At 39.3% G+C, this 15,116-nt stretch overlaps 1 protein-coding gene across 1 annotated transcript; it reads right to left on the reverse strand.

The window, feature by feature from the left end:
• Positions 1–7,624: 7,624 nt before the first annotated feature.
• lrrn2 (leucine rich repeat neuronal 2) lies at positions 7,625–10,554 on the reverse strand (the record flags this gene model as incomplete). Its single annotated transcript, XM_017496557.3, has 1 exon — positions 7,625–10,554. A coding segment is annotated over one exon (2,151 nt), but the record flags the coding sequence as incomplete, so codon positions are not given.
• Between the last annotated feature and the right edge of the window lie 4,562 nt (positions 10,555–15,116).

Consider the following 15,116-nt stretch of genomic DNA (forward strand, 5'->3'; position numbering starts at 1 on the left):
TGCTAAAAACACCTTATCAGACTTTGTCCAATGTGTGTGGTGCAGCACACGCGGGGATTTGGAACAAGTAGCACATGCTAAAGCAGTAATTAAACCACCGTAAAGTGGATTCTGTTTAACATAGCTTTTTAACATGCCAAATAAAACCTTTTTGTAAATAAGTAGTAATTTTTTTCACCCTTATGTAGATATGGGACTATGACATATAAAGCATACTATGTGGGTTGAAAAACAGCAGCATAGGGCAATTTTAGTGTTTGTGACATTTGCCCTCACATTTGGCTAACAAAATGTATCACAGCAGAGTCAAACTTAGTATCAATGAGTCAGTTTGTACATGCTGTCATTTAACCTCTTGTAGAGAATGCAGACAATTTATATTGTTTTCTAGTACCTTTTGTTCACAGCAATTAATCAGGATAATGGATGTAACATCAAACAGACTTTTGTGGGAAATTCCACATTTTCTACAAACTCTGATTTATAAAGACCAGCAGAAAGCATAATTTTCTTTTCATGGTAAGGTTGAAATTGGCATGGGATTCCTCTACAGTGTATCAGATTTGATTTTCAGCTCATGAATACTTCTAACCTCTGTACCTTTCTATAGTGATTTAGTCAGGGATATTTATTTTATTGTTAACCTCACTTCTGTTGCTGCTGGTGATTAATGGTGTAAACAGCAAACAAAGAATCTATCTAAAGGACATGGAAAGGTTAACGAGAACATCCCACTGTGTATAGTAGCAAGGCCAAACAACCCCGAATTCGACACGTACACACACATGCACAACACTTTAAAAAGTCAACTTCTACTCCAATAACCAGCGTCACTTCCCATTTCTGTGATCTCAGTACCCCATTCCAGATTCCATTACCCTTTCTTTTTATGGGGAAATCAGTACTCAAATTCACAGTCCGATGCACAAGGCTCTTTGTTAAAAAATAGTAACATTCTATGTGGGCCTCATGATCTATGAATACATTCATAATGTATTTTTAAGGCATTTATGTTATAAGTACTGATGGAAATGCACTACACTTTATAGCAGTGGTTATTAGAATGCATTATAAGTTGTGTTCATGACCGTGCAGTATGTTTACAGATGCACTGAGACCTGTCAATGTATATACTTTTCATTTGTAGTTTACTGACTTCTGTTATTATAACTTAATTATAATATATTCCAGGTTGTATTTGTGAGACATAAGTAAGACATTTTTAAATGTTTATTTAAAAAATGCCAATTCCATTAATCATTTTGCTGATGATTTACTGATAATGTCACTGGTATTATCAGGGGGAAACATCATTTGCCATAACATTGCAATAAATGTTAAAAACAGTGAATGTTGTGGAACCAAAAACAGAACACAGGAAGAGAAAGGGAGAGAAAATTAAATGGGTTTTATTAAAAGATAAATGAAGGTAGAAATGGTTTAGGACTGACGATGGAGGAAGCGTGGCTTGGTGTAGCTGCCAAGGCTGGGACTCGAACTCTGGTTGGCGGCATGAGAGTTTGACACACTGTCCATGATGAGCTGATGTGGACCGGTTTTAGCTTAGAGACATGGAAAGAAAGGTGAATTCTCATGGATCTAGGCAGTTTGAGTCTCACAACAGAGGGGTTAATGATGCTCTCAATTTCAAAAGGACCCAGGTAGCAAGGGAAGTGTTTCTTTGAATCAGTCTTTAACCAAATATCATTAGAAGAAATCCAAACTTTCTGACTAGGTGGGTAATTTGGTTCTGGGATCTGATGGTTGTCAGCAAGGCAGCTGTTGCGTTCAAGTGAACAGAGCATGGTGGAGCGGGTATCCCTCCAAATCTTGGAGCAATGAAGGATGTGAGTTTGGACAGAGGGAACAGCAATGTCCTCCTCTTGGATAGGAAACAGGGGAGGCACATAACCCAGAGAACACTCAAAATGGGACATACCTGTAGCTGTGCTGGACAGGGAGTTGTGAGCATATTCTGTCCAGGCAAGCTGAGTACTGCCCCCTGACTGTAATACCTGATGAAACTGCGATAGAAATTAGCAAAGCCCAGGAAACGTTGTAACTGTTTAAAGTTTGTTGATTTGGGCTACTGCCCAGATCAGAGTTAGTCTTTACCTGCCTGCTCTCAATTATGTAACCCCAGAAGCTGACAGAGTTGACTTGAAACTTGCATTTCTCTGCTTTTACAAACAGGCTGTTCTCAAGCAGTCTTTGAACAACCTGACAGACATGGATGGAGTTTTCATAGGAGGCGCGAGAGAAGAAGAGTATACCGTCCAAGTACATGACAAAGCAAAGACAAAGTGGTTGAGAAAGTCTCTGAGGAGGTCATTTACAAGAGCCTGGAATATAGCTGGGGCATTGATGAGGCCGAAGGGCATGACCAAGTATTCGAGGTGACCAAGAGGTGCATTAAAATTTTTCACTCATCTCCCTCTAATTCTAATTCTGACCAAGTGGTCAGCATTTCTCCGGACCAGCCTGTGAAAGTCATAGCCCCATGAAGAGGTTTGAAGGCTGAGTTGATGAGATGTAAGGGATATTTATTCTTAATTGTTGTTTATGCTCAAGACAGGACAGGTTGTACAACTTACTGGATGGAACTCCATGAAGTAGTTCTATAACGTACTCATACGTACGGTGTGGTGGCAAGGAGAGGGTCCGTTCTTTGCTGAAGACCTTACCCTTGTCGACATGGTATTCCAAGGGAATGACAGACAGATTAGGGGGTTGGTTCTCTCCATGTGCTATTAATGTAGGCGGTGATCTAGTTTGGTGGCAAGGGAAATAAGTGAGTAAAGTAATTGGATTTATCTTTAACTGCAAGTTCATCCTTAACATGATCACTGAGTCCAATAAGAAACACCCCATGGAGAGCCTCATCATAACCAGCTGGATTCTGCAGCTATTATTCTGAATTTGAAAGAGTACTCAGCAACACTAAGAGAGCATTGATGAAGGGAGTGTAAACGCCTGGCAGCCTGCTTTCTCTGAACAGGAGGGTCAAATACTGTCCCTAGTTCTGCAATGAAAGAGGAATTCAAAGCAGACAGAGCAGTTTGGCTGTCCCAGATAGCATTGCCCCTTAAAAGCCCCTCCAGGTAAGAAATCTTAGCTCCATCAGTGGAATATGTTAGTACATTTTCCCAGATCATCTGGGTATGGTTCAGGTTTGGAACATGGGCCTCACGTAGTGGGTGAGTAACCGGGGAGGTGTTGGTGGTGCATGAACGGGCTGGCTGGCTGGAGACTGGTAGACAGCTGAACGAGCTTAGATCAACTTTAGTTGATGACTGATCTGAGAGATCTGACCTGACATGGTGAGGTTGCTTTCGGTGAGGTCTCAGAGCAGTTGATCATGCTGTCTGAGGAGGGTGCCTTGGCTTAAGAGGGCTGAAAATAATCTGGTTCTGCTGGGTCCATGGTAGCCAGATCGTTCTGTTAAAAAACCTGACAGAACACAGACTCAGGGAGAGAAAATTAAATGTATTTTATTGAAAGATAAATGAAGGTAGAGATTTTGGAGGACTGATGATAGTGTAAGCATGGCTTGGTGTAGGTATCAAGGCTGGGACTCAAAATCCGGTCAGCATGAGTCTTAGCAAGGGAATGCGCATTGGTACCACACAGGTAGATGGAACCATCTGGTGATAAGTAACTGGAGAACCAGGGTTTTTAAGTGCTTCAGGTTGATGAGATGATGAGGAGCAAGTGTGTTCGCTGATTCAATCAGGTGGATGAGCAGAGTAGAACGCTATGCCAAAGGACACATGAGCACAAACAAACAGGAAGAGAGGGAAGGATAAACGACAGGAAATACAAGGAAATGGGGGAAAAAAAACTGGAGCTTTGGCCAAGATCATGACAATAAAATGTAGTGTATGTTCGTAGATAATTCTAACAGTGCTTTAAATGACTTAGGAATGCATTATAACATTGTGAAAATGTTAATAGTTCATTATAGATGTGGTCTTTTATAGAAAGTGATACTGAATTCTTAATTTGAAAAAGAAAAAAAAACATAACAGATATACCCAAAATGTCAATACACAAATTATTAATTCAATCATCATCTGTTTGTCAAGTAACCATTATTTTTAGACAGTCAGCCTTTTTAATAACTTTTGACAGTGGCTTTTAAAAGTTAACAAGCTATTAGTCTCAGTCTTACTGATTAATATGTTTTCTGCATTTTTCTGGCCATAACCTTCAGGATCTTGAAGATTGCACTCTGACTCTTGTTTCAAACGAGAAACTAAACTTTAGATTTTTCAGAGGAATACAGAGCCAGTGGAATGAAGAAAACATTCTTTACATTCTCAGTCTTTAATTTTTTTCATTTAAAAGCATATAAATTAAATGTAGTCAGCTGCTTGTCAGTCAAATGGCTTCTTCCTGTCAGAGTAGATGAGTCTTGGCCATCTTTATTGAAGAAACATACAAGACACTCTTGTGAAAGTTAGAGGTTTACTCCCAGGACTAAGCAGTCATTAATACTGATGCTTAAATCTTTATATATGGTGACACACTAATCAAATTACATTTCTGGATTCCATAATGCAATCTAATCAGGTTCTTACATCTCACTAGGCACATATTAAATATTTGGCATCAATAATACATATTAATATAAAAAATGTGTTTACAAAGTTATGACAATCTTTTATAACAAGAGGTTACATGTTAGTTTTTATCTGCTAATATCATTGAATGGAATTTTAAAAACATGGAAAAAATACTGTTTAAATGATCATTTAAAACTTAGGAGGTGAACAGAATTTCCTAATGATACCTGTGGCAATGCCTTCAAATGTAAAAATAATAAGAAACTTTAGAAGGCAGCTGTCCTTATGCTGTAAAATCTGTAAAATGCTGTAAAATCTGTATCCTATAAAATCTGCCAGAATTTATCTTGGGAGCTCAGATGCTGCCCAAAAAGCTGTTTATCCAGACAGCATTCTCCCTAACAGAACACTAACATGGTGATGGTATTTTGAAAATAAATTTAATTTCTTCACAAACGGTTTGCATGAGCATCTACACAAGAAATGTGATATTTGTGAAAATCTAGCTCATTCGGAAGCTCGCGAGCTTTTGAGATGTGTAAATGTATACATACTGTAAAAACAGACTCTGGATTGATAGGCAACAATTTATATAATTGGCACATGTTACTGTAATTTTATAAACACATTATTGTGTCAAATTTTAATAGCTAATCCATAAGAAAATCCATAAAACAAATATAATTAGCTCAAAACAGTTAAATATATCTTTACTAAAAGATCAGGAAATTAGGCCCAATGTGCATTTATATCGGTCGATATCAACACGTTTACACGTGATCCTGGTTTTAAAAAAATGCATTTCAAGTGTTTAATTTGCTTTTAAAATGTTCTCTCTAAGTACTTGACTTAACAGAACACCAATGCTACATTTTATATCATACAAATAGTGTAGATTTCCATCATTAATTTCATTTTCAGTTGTGTTACACTGGAATTAAGTAGTATTTGGTATGAGGTAATGAAATTCATTGATCAAGGTATTGCACTGACTGGGTCATACAGTAAATCATTAAATTGGCAACCCTGCCATTTATGCAGTCATGCTGTAATGTTGCAGTGTGCCTTCCTGTGAAATGATTGTAACAGTTTAGCTTTTTATCTTTAGCTGTGAAAATAGAATTTTGCCCCATTAACTGCAGGAGGTACACTTCAGTGATGCGTTGAGATTTATTCTTTGGCATTTCCACCGTTAATAGGTTAGAAGGGGACTATTTGAGTATGCAGGAAAACATTATATATGAGGTAACTAGATGATGCCTCACTACTTTCCATGGTTAAAATTTAATTGGATTTTGTTGCCTAGTTTAATGAAGTTATACCATTTCCCATACAATTTCTTTGTTTTTTGTACTTTTCATCTTTCTATTTAAACACTTCACCAATGCAGCACTAAATTTGATAAGGCAATTTTAAATTAATTCCCTTTTTTTTTTTCAAGTAAAGGAAATTAATGTTAAAAGCTGGTAAACAAAATTAAGTAATTCATAAAGAAGTCTATGTTGTTGATGAGTACTTATAGTAGAAAAAGAATTTGTTCAAGCTTTTCTGTAAAAAAATAAAATAATTCTGATTAAATTACATTTCAAATCATAATATTTGCATTTACATTAGAAAGACAAGAACACTTTTTAACCAGTTCCCATATGGTGGACAATTTGTGTGCAGTGCATATTGAACTACAATGCAAAAGAGAGATATCAGTGACTGAATTCTCTCCTATCCTCTTTTTTTCACTCTCAGTTTTGACCATTTCTATGAAATATGGCATTCACATTAATTACGGTATGCTTGAAGAAACTGGAGCACTATGTTATAGTAGATGGATGTAGCTGAGAAGAGAAGCATTACCTACCTCAGGCTGTTCTCTGTGAGATCTTTAAAAAGCTCTTAGCTATTCTGCAAATGGATATTTATGCTCATTATAATTGAAAGTAAAATTGCTGCAGGAAAAATTTCAATGACACACAATGGCAGGAGAAACTCTAGCCCATGACCCTGACTTTGTATAAGCTTAAGTTTGATTTAAAGATTTGATTTGCACTTGGGCTCAGATTTAATATATTCTCAAACCATGACCAATTAATCAAGACACTGACATCAGTCTAAAATGGTTTAATAATACCTCAAAATAGAATTTAACACACAGCCTTCTAAATAATTTCTGAAAGGGGAGCTGAACATTGATCGGGAATTCAGGGTGATTTAGTGTATGTACAGCTTTAAGGTGATCAAAAGTAAGACCCAACAAATTATTTCAAATGGAAAAGAAATAATAAGGGAAGAGAGACAGATTAGTTATAGCAAGAAATTCTAAAACATAGGGACACATCAACTACAAATTGACAACAAACTCAAACAAAACAGCAGTTTTACCATAAATGACACTGTAGAAAACGGGGTTCCCCATAATATAGAAGTAAGAAGAGCAGAGCTCACAATCCTTAGTGCTGACGATCCTGTTAACCCAATGACAAACTCCTCTGCTCTGGTACGATTTCTTCCACTGTAAATGTCATTTTGTCAATGCAGGGTCCCTGACTAAAAAGTCAGGTGACAAGCTGTTGAGAAAGAAAGACATTTTGTACTCAACTGGTCTCTTTACACTTAAATACTTCCTTCAAGTGTGTCCCTGTTAGCAGTATCCAGTCTTTCCATTGCATTTACAAAAAAGAGAGAAAAATTGCCTTTTTTCTTTTTTAAACAATATGATATTTCATTCATTGTACTTAGCATGTTGACAAGCACGAATACCCCTCACAGAGTCCTGGGGCGTTTCCTTCTGTCCCCATCCATAAAATGTATGAAGCTGGTACAATTAAGCTGTTCAGGGCTGAATGTCACTTGATAATCTGTAATCAGTCTTTTGGCAGATCGCTTTCAGATTTTTTAGTTTGGTTTTGAGTGAGAAAAAGAGAAATCCATGGCCAAACGGAGCCCTGATCAGCACATAATTTTGTCCTTGGTTTTTATAGTTTTATATATATATATATATATATATATATATATATATATATATATATATATATATATATATATATATAGATAATCATTAGAGAGACAAACAAACACACACTAAGACTGAGACGAGGATACCACTTGATAGCTCTGACTTCATGTTGTGTGCTGAATATGGCCCATAATATCAAAGAGAAATACTGGATGTACAGTTATGCAACATATTAAAAATACCCTTCTGTATTTTACATATTCTTTCAGTACCTACAGTATGCTTAGAATTTTTATTTGGAAAAAGACAGTATCATTTTTAAAAATAGAAAAGTAACATTTAATTCTTTAATAACTCACACCAGGAGAACATGATTCTTAAAAAACAAAGAAAACCCCTCAGCTGTTTCCTCCCAAATTGTCATAAAATTGAGAGGCTTGGAATGTCTTTCACAGAATTTCTTTGCCCAACTGTTAACTTTGTCTTCAACAGTATGAAAAATATGAGTACTTCATATCACCTTGCAAATTTCATGTAAAGTTCATTCTTCTTTCACAGTTCATAGCTTCTTACAGCTCTCTCTTACAACTGGCACCATTTGGTCAGTTTTCTCAGTATATTGTTTAGATATATATTGTTTGTGATTACATGTGAAATGCTTTCACTATACATATGTGGTCTGCATCTTTTCCACTATAAAATAAATAAAAATGAAATCTCTTATTATGACACTGTATTTATAATTGGGACACTTGCAATCTTGCAAAAAAGCAATGGTTTTGTTTAGTGGACTGTTAGTGCTGACTGTGAGCTGTAATTTGAGTAGCTTTACAAAGTTTGTACAGCTTCTCTGACATATTCCCTTTGAGCTGTTGCACATCTTGTATCTTAAAACGCCTCTTTTGCAGGACCCAGAACATCTTGCACTGGCTTAGCATCACTGAGCACCTTTCCACTTCCCTCTGTGAGTTTATCTTTGTACTGCCAAACTGAATCTGTAGCCATGAAAGCCTTTGCGTCCTGGGTCAAAATGGTGGAATGGGGTGTCTCAAACTCTTTCCAGTCATACATTGTCCTCCCATGGCAAGTTTTGGCTGCCAACAGAATGAGGAAAAAAGCTGATACACCCAATAGGAATACTGGGGTGATGTCTGCAGAAGGAACTAAGAAAAGCACCTCTTTAGTCCTGAGATGGACACAGGAGGTGTCGTTTGGCCCTATATGCAGACAAACCTTGTAATGGGTCCCTGGTTGAAGGCGGGTTAGGTTGAAGCCCTTAGTGCCAGCTAGTATTCTAGTGCTATGCTTGTGGTGGTCTTCCAGGCTTCCGTTGGCTATCCAAGAGATTCTGGCAGCAGGGATGTTATGGCCAGTGTGCCAAGACAGTAATGCATATCGTTCTTTAACATCATGGACCTCAAGGCTGTCTTCCTTTCTTTGATCATTTGCTATTTGAGCCCTGCCAGATCCCTCCACTTTTAGTGTTAGACTCTTTGTGTCAGCCCCAACTAGATTCTGTGCAACACAAGTGTAGAAACCAGCCTCCTCAGGGGTGACTCCAAATATTTCCAAAGTGCCCTCTGATAAAACCTGGTAACGTCCAAATCTTGTGGAGGGAGTTAATCTCAAACCTTTTGGAATGACCCAGTAAATACTTGGTTCTGGTTCTGCAAGTGCTCGGCAATGCAGGGCTATGTTGTCCCCGTATTTCACTTGAATATAAGAAGGGAACATGCTTGGGGCAATCAAAGGGAGGCAGCTATCAGCCATCTCCCTGAAGGAGACTTCTTTTACTCGTCTCATTTTTAACTCTGGAGGTTCTGAGCAGAATGTGGACTGTGGTTCAATGAAACGAACTGGCTTGCCATCCTCTGCCCCAACCCAGCGAATAAGGCAGTCACAGTGAATGGGATTGGTGTGCAGACTGATCTCCTGTAAGCTTGGCAGAGACCGCACAGTCTGACGATGCAGAGCACTCAAGGCATTACTGTTGAGCATCAAGCTCTCCATACGTGGCAGCTTCTGGAAAGCCTGAGGGTGAATGTATGACAGTCGTGGATTGTTTGTGATTTCTAGTTTTGTCAGCTCGGGGAGGTTTTCCATTGCTGAGTGCTCAATGGACACCAGATCCTCCATGTTGTTCAAGCCAAGCTCCTTCAGGTGAAACATGTCCCTGAAATCCCCTTTTTGCACCAGCTGAATTGGGTTCTTGTTAAGGTCCAGAAATTTCAAGCTTGGTAGCTTCTGCAGTGCCTCTTTTGGGACTTTGGTCAAGTTGTTGTCATAGAAGCTAATACTCTCCAGGTTCAGAAGTCCTTCTAGAGCAAGCTCTGAGATCTCATGTAAGCCCATACCTGCCAAGACCAGGCTGCGCAAGGATCCAAGAGGTTTGAAGTTGAGATCTTGGATCGTGTCCACTGGATTTCCTCCTGTCATGAGTACTTCTAGTTGAGGCAAAGCATGGAACCAACGCCTGTCAATTATCATTAGGTGGTTAGAATTGAGATGAAGCCTTACAAGGTTACCTAAACCTTTGAAAGCTCCTGGGGAAATACTTCTGAGCCTATTATGATTGAGATACAATTCCTGAAGGTTGGGCAGTCCAGAGAAAGCTGCTTCAGGCAAGTGCCTCAGCTGATTCTCTTCCATGTGTAGGCTTAGAAGAGCTGGCAGGTCTGTGATTCTCAAGTTACGGGTGCTGATGAAACTGTTGTGGGAGAGATCCAGCTCAGTTAGATTGGTGAGACCCTGGAGTTCACTTTGGTCCACTGAACTGATGAGGTTGCTCTGCAGTCTTAGTGTTTGTGTCTCTGTAGGGAGGGATGTGGGCAACTGAGTGAGGAGCAGGTCATTACAGTCAACAGTTGGAGCCTCTCTATACACAGACTGGGGTGAGTACCAGGGTTTGATCTGGCATACACACTGGTGAGGACAGGGTACCTTCCAGGGGATTGAGTGAATAACCAAAGAGCTCACAACCCCAAACAGGAGGTGAATATGCAAAAAACCCATTGTAATCTCACTCATTTTTATTAGAAAGGTTGGTTAGTTGGTTATCACTGCTTAAATTTCAATTGGTGTTTGCAAATAAATTGTCTCCAAAATTAAATTTCTTGTGTTTCATCTTTTCTTCTTAGATTGATCAAAGAATGACTTGCTCCGATGTTCTGAAGTGGGACACACTAAGATGAGTCTGTGTCTCTTCTCATTCCCTTGTTCTTAGATCCTTGTCCAATGGCGCTTTCAGGATTTCTTCATACGCATACCTGACAAAGAGAGAGTAAATGCAGATAGAGATCACTCATGTCATGATTCATCCATAATGTTATATATATGAGCAGTACCTTTCAGTTTTTATTTCTAGCTTTCTAGTTCACATTTAGTGCATGCAGTGTTAGTGTTTTCTTCCTAAAATTGCACCATACTCTTAGGTGCCCAGGCATCATTGCACTGCATCTAAGTGGCAGATTGGCAAAGGCTCTTTACTTGCTCTGATTATTGCATCCTCCAGCAATTGCATCCTTCCTCCTGCCTTGCTGATCCATCCTTCTTCTGAATGCCCAATTACTCCTAATGTACTCCCTGTCTCCCTTCTTCAGTTCACCAGAGAGCTACCTGATGGCTCTGAGACCATTTGTTCTTCTCACACACACACACACACACACACACACACACACACACACACACACACACACAAACACATTGGAAGCAACAGCGTGATCTTGAGCTATCAACACGTCACCCCTTCAAGCCAGCAGAGTGCACGATGTGCCACAAAGCTCGTTTGCAAAGTGTCAGCTTTACAGGCAGAAGCTTGGCCCCCATGATGCACTCCGTCAATCCATCCTGACTGGATGGGCTGTGTACCAATGATCCCACACCTGTGTGCTAATAAGGTGTGAGGGTGCACTGAGCACTTTTGAAGAATGCAGATGTTGTATCTTGTGTGTTATGTTAATTAGCCCACACATCCAGTTTTGAATCTTGCTATTGTCAGCAGTAAATTTCCAATTGTAATTAGGCTGGAAAGAAATGGACTTAAAATGTTCCCCGATGATGTGGCTGTGTTTTGTTTGTTGATAAATGGATAAATTGGTTCTTAACAACCAAAAAACAGCATTTATTGTTGATGCTTATATCTAGACTTACAAATTGTTTTTTCTTTACACATTTCTGTGTTTTTGGTTGATGGTTAGACAGAATAGCCTTAAGCAGCCTCAAGGTGAATATGTATTTGTACTATTGAAATCACTCTAACTATGCCAGAGAAAAGACCCGTTAACAGATCCCAAGTGGCGCAACAGAAAAGCATTTGCCCTATAGTCCAGGGAGCACTATTTTGTATCTTGATGATGCCACAGCCATCCATAGCTGGGAGATAGCAAACTTATCTGTGCTTTCTTGGGGGGTGGGAGGTTTTGGGGTAAAATACTGCAAAAACTAATTGATAAAATCAATAATAATTGATTATGAAAATCGTTGTCAACGAATCTCATTATCGATTAGTTGGACTGAGGATGGCATGGGGCATGTTTACTCATTATGTTACTTCTGTTCTGAAAACACACATCGCAAAGTACATACTTAAGTTGTGTCCCAAATGACGTATTATACAGTGAGGGAAAAAAGTATTTGATCCCCTGCTGATTTTGTACGTTTGCCCACTGACAAAGAAATGATCATTCTATAATTTTAATGGTAGTTGTATTTGAACAGTGAGAGACAGAATAACAACAAAAAAATCCAGAAAAACGCATATCAAAAATGTTATAAATTGATTTGTATTTTAATGAGGGAAATAAGTATTTGACCCCCTCTGCAAAACATGACTAAGTACTTGGATTAAAAACCCTTGTTGGCAATCACAGAGGTCAGACGTTTCTTGTAGTTGGCCACCAGGTTTGCACACATCTCAGGAGGGATTTTGTCCCACTCCTCTTTGTAGATCTTCTCCAAATCATTAAGGTTTCGAGGCTGACGTTTGGCAACTCGAACCTTCAGCTCCCTCCACAGATTTTCTATGGGATTAAGGTCTGGAGACTGGCTAGGCCACTCCAGGACCTTAATGTGCTTCTTCTTGAGCCACTCCTTTGTTGCCTTGGCCGTGTGTTTTGGGTTATTGTCATGCTGGAATACCCATTCACGACCCATTTTCAATGCCCTGGCTGAGGGAAGGAGGTTCTCACCCAAGATTTGACAGTACATGGCCCCGTCCATCGTCCCTTTGATGCGGTGAAGTTGTCCTGTCCCCTTAGCAGAAAAAAACCCCCAAAGCATAATGTTTCCACCTCCATGTTTGACGGTGAGGATGGTGTTCCAGGGGTCATAGGCAGCATTCCTCCTCCTCCAAACACGGCGAGTTGAGTTGATGCCAAAGAGCTCCATTTTGGTCTCATCTGACCGCAACACTTTCACCCAGTTGTCCTCTGAATCATTCAGATGTTCATTGGCAAACTTCAGACGGGCATGTATATGTGCTTTCTTGAGCAGCGGACCTTGCGCGCGCTGCAGGATTTTAGTCCTTCACGGCGTAGTGTGTTACCAATTGTTTTCTTGGTGACTATGGTCCCAGCTGCCTTGAGATCATTGACAAGATCCTCCCGTGTAGTTCTGGGCTGATTCCTCACTGTTCTCATGATCAATGCAACTCCACGAGGTGAGATCTTGCATGGAGCCCCAGGCCGAGGGAGACTGACAGTTCTTTTGTGCTTCTTCCATTTGCGAATAATCGCACCAACTGTTGTCCCCTTCTCACCAAGCTGCTTGGCAATGGTCTTGTAGCCCATTCCAGACTTGGTTAGGTCTACAATCTTGTCCCTGACATCCTTGGAGAGCTCTTTGGTCTTGGCCATGGTGGAGAGTTTGGAATCTGATTGATTGATTGCTTCTGTGGACAGGTGTCTTTTATACAGGTAAAAACTGATATTAGGAGCACTCCCTTTAAGAGTGTGCTCCTAATCTCAGCTCGTTACCTGTATAAAAGACACCTGGGAGGCAGAAATCTTTCTGATTGAGAGGGGGTCAAATACTTTTTTCCCTCATTAAAATGCAAATTAATTTATAAAATTTTTGACATGCGTTTTTCTGGATTTTTTTGTTGTTATTCTGTCTCTCACTGTTCAAATACAACTACCATTAAAATTATAGACTGATCATTTCTTTGTCAGTGGGCAAACGTACAAAATCAGCAGGGGATCAAATACTTTTTTCCCTCACTGTACACTATTCACTTGCACTATGCACTATGTACTCTACCGTCTAGTGTATGAATTTTAGAAGGGTAGCATCGTCTCACATAGAACACTAGCATTTTTTTACTAACTAGAAGTAAAAGCCACTTCCTAGTCGATGGCACATGATGTCAATTGCGTGTAATGTGATTCCGCTAGCTTTAGAATACCCAGAGTCAACAAAAGTACATTTCTTCAGTTGCAGTTTATTTTCAAAGTTACCTTTTCTGCCTTACGTGACCTCAGTCAATATCAGACGGAGGCGTAATCATCAAGTGACAGTGGAAAAAAGTGTGCAACCCAAGTCCTCTAAGGCATGGGAGTATTTTATATTAAATGCTGCAAAGAAGACTGTACAAGTGGAACTTTGTAGCACAGAATCAAGACAGTGATGCATGAGCACAGACTTATGTTTATATCCAAAATTCTCCTCTGTGTGCAAGAGGTTGGGGAAATTGGTACGAGTTGCTTAAAAGGTTTAGTTTAATTCAAGTTTATTGTCTTTATTCACTGTATTTGCATGCTTGCAGTGTAAACTCTGTTGTTTATTATAACAGGAGTGATCTACAGTATTTCTGATTAGGCCATGTTGCTCTTCACTTGCAATGTAGACCTGGTGATAAACAGTGTAGTGCAAGTGAGATCTGTAATGTCTAATTAAAAAACTACATTCAAAGTAAGCATAAGTAAAGGCAATGAGTAACAGAAACCATAAGGTGCAGTGAAAGTGAGCTTTTATTATTAATTATTAATTTAGGACTGCAGTTTATTTATCAGTGCCTTTTTTGTGCACATATATACATACACACACACACACTCACACACAGTGCCCTCCACTAATATTGGCATATTGGCACTCTTGGTAAATAGGATTGGAAAATACATTGCAAAGGATCTGAGACCACAGATCCTTCAAATTTCGAGGTCCACACTGGTAGATGCTCCTTTTCAGTTCACCCCACAGGTTTTCTATGGGATTCAAGTCAGGGGACTGCGATGGCCATTGCAGGACCTTGATTTTGTGGTCAGTAAACCACTTTTGTGTTGATTTTAATGTATGATATGGATCATTGTCCTACTGGAAGTTCCAACCACGGCCCATTTTAAGCTTTCTGGCAGAGGCAGTCAGGTTTTCCTTTAATATCTGTTGATATTTGATAGAGTCCATGATGCCATGTATCCTAACAAAATGTCCAGGTCCTCTGGCAGAAAAAGAGCCCCAAAATATTAAAGAGCCATGACTATATTTAACCGTGGGCATGAGGTACTTTTCCATATGGCTACTTCTCTGTGTGTATCAAAAGCACCTCTGGTGTTTATTGCCAAAAAGCTCTATTTTGGTTTCATCTGACCACAGAGTCCGATCCCATT

Source organism: Ictalurus punctatus, chromosome 21, assembly GCF_001660625.3.
Source record: "Ictalurus punctatus breed USDA103 chromosome 21, Coco_2.0, whole genome shotgun sequence".
NCBI lineage: Eukaryota > Metazoa > Chordata > Actinopteri > Siluriformes > Ictaluridae > Ictalurus > Ictalurus punctatus.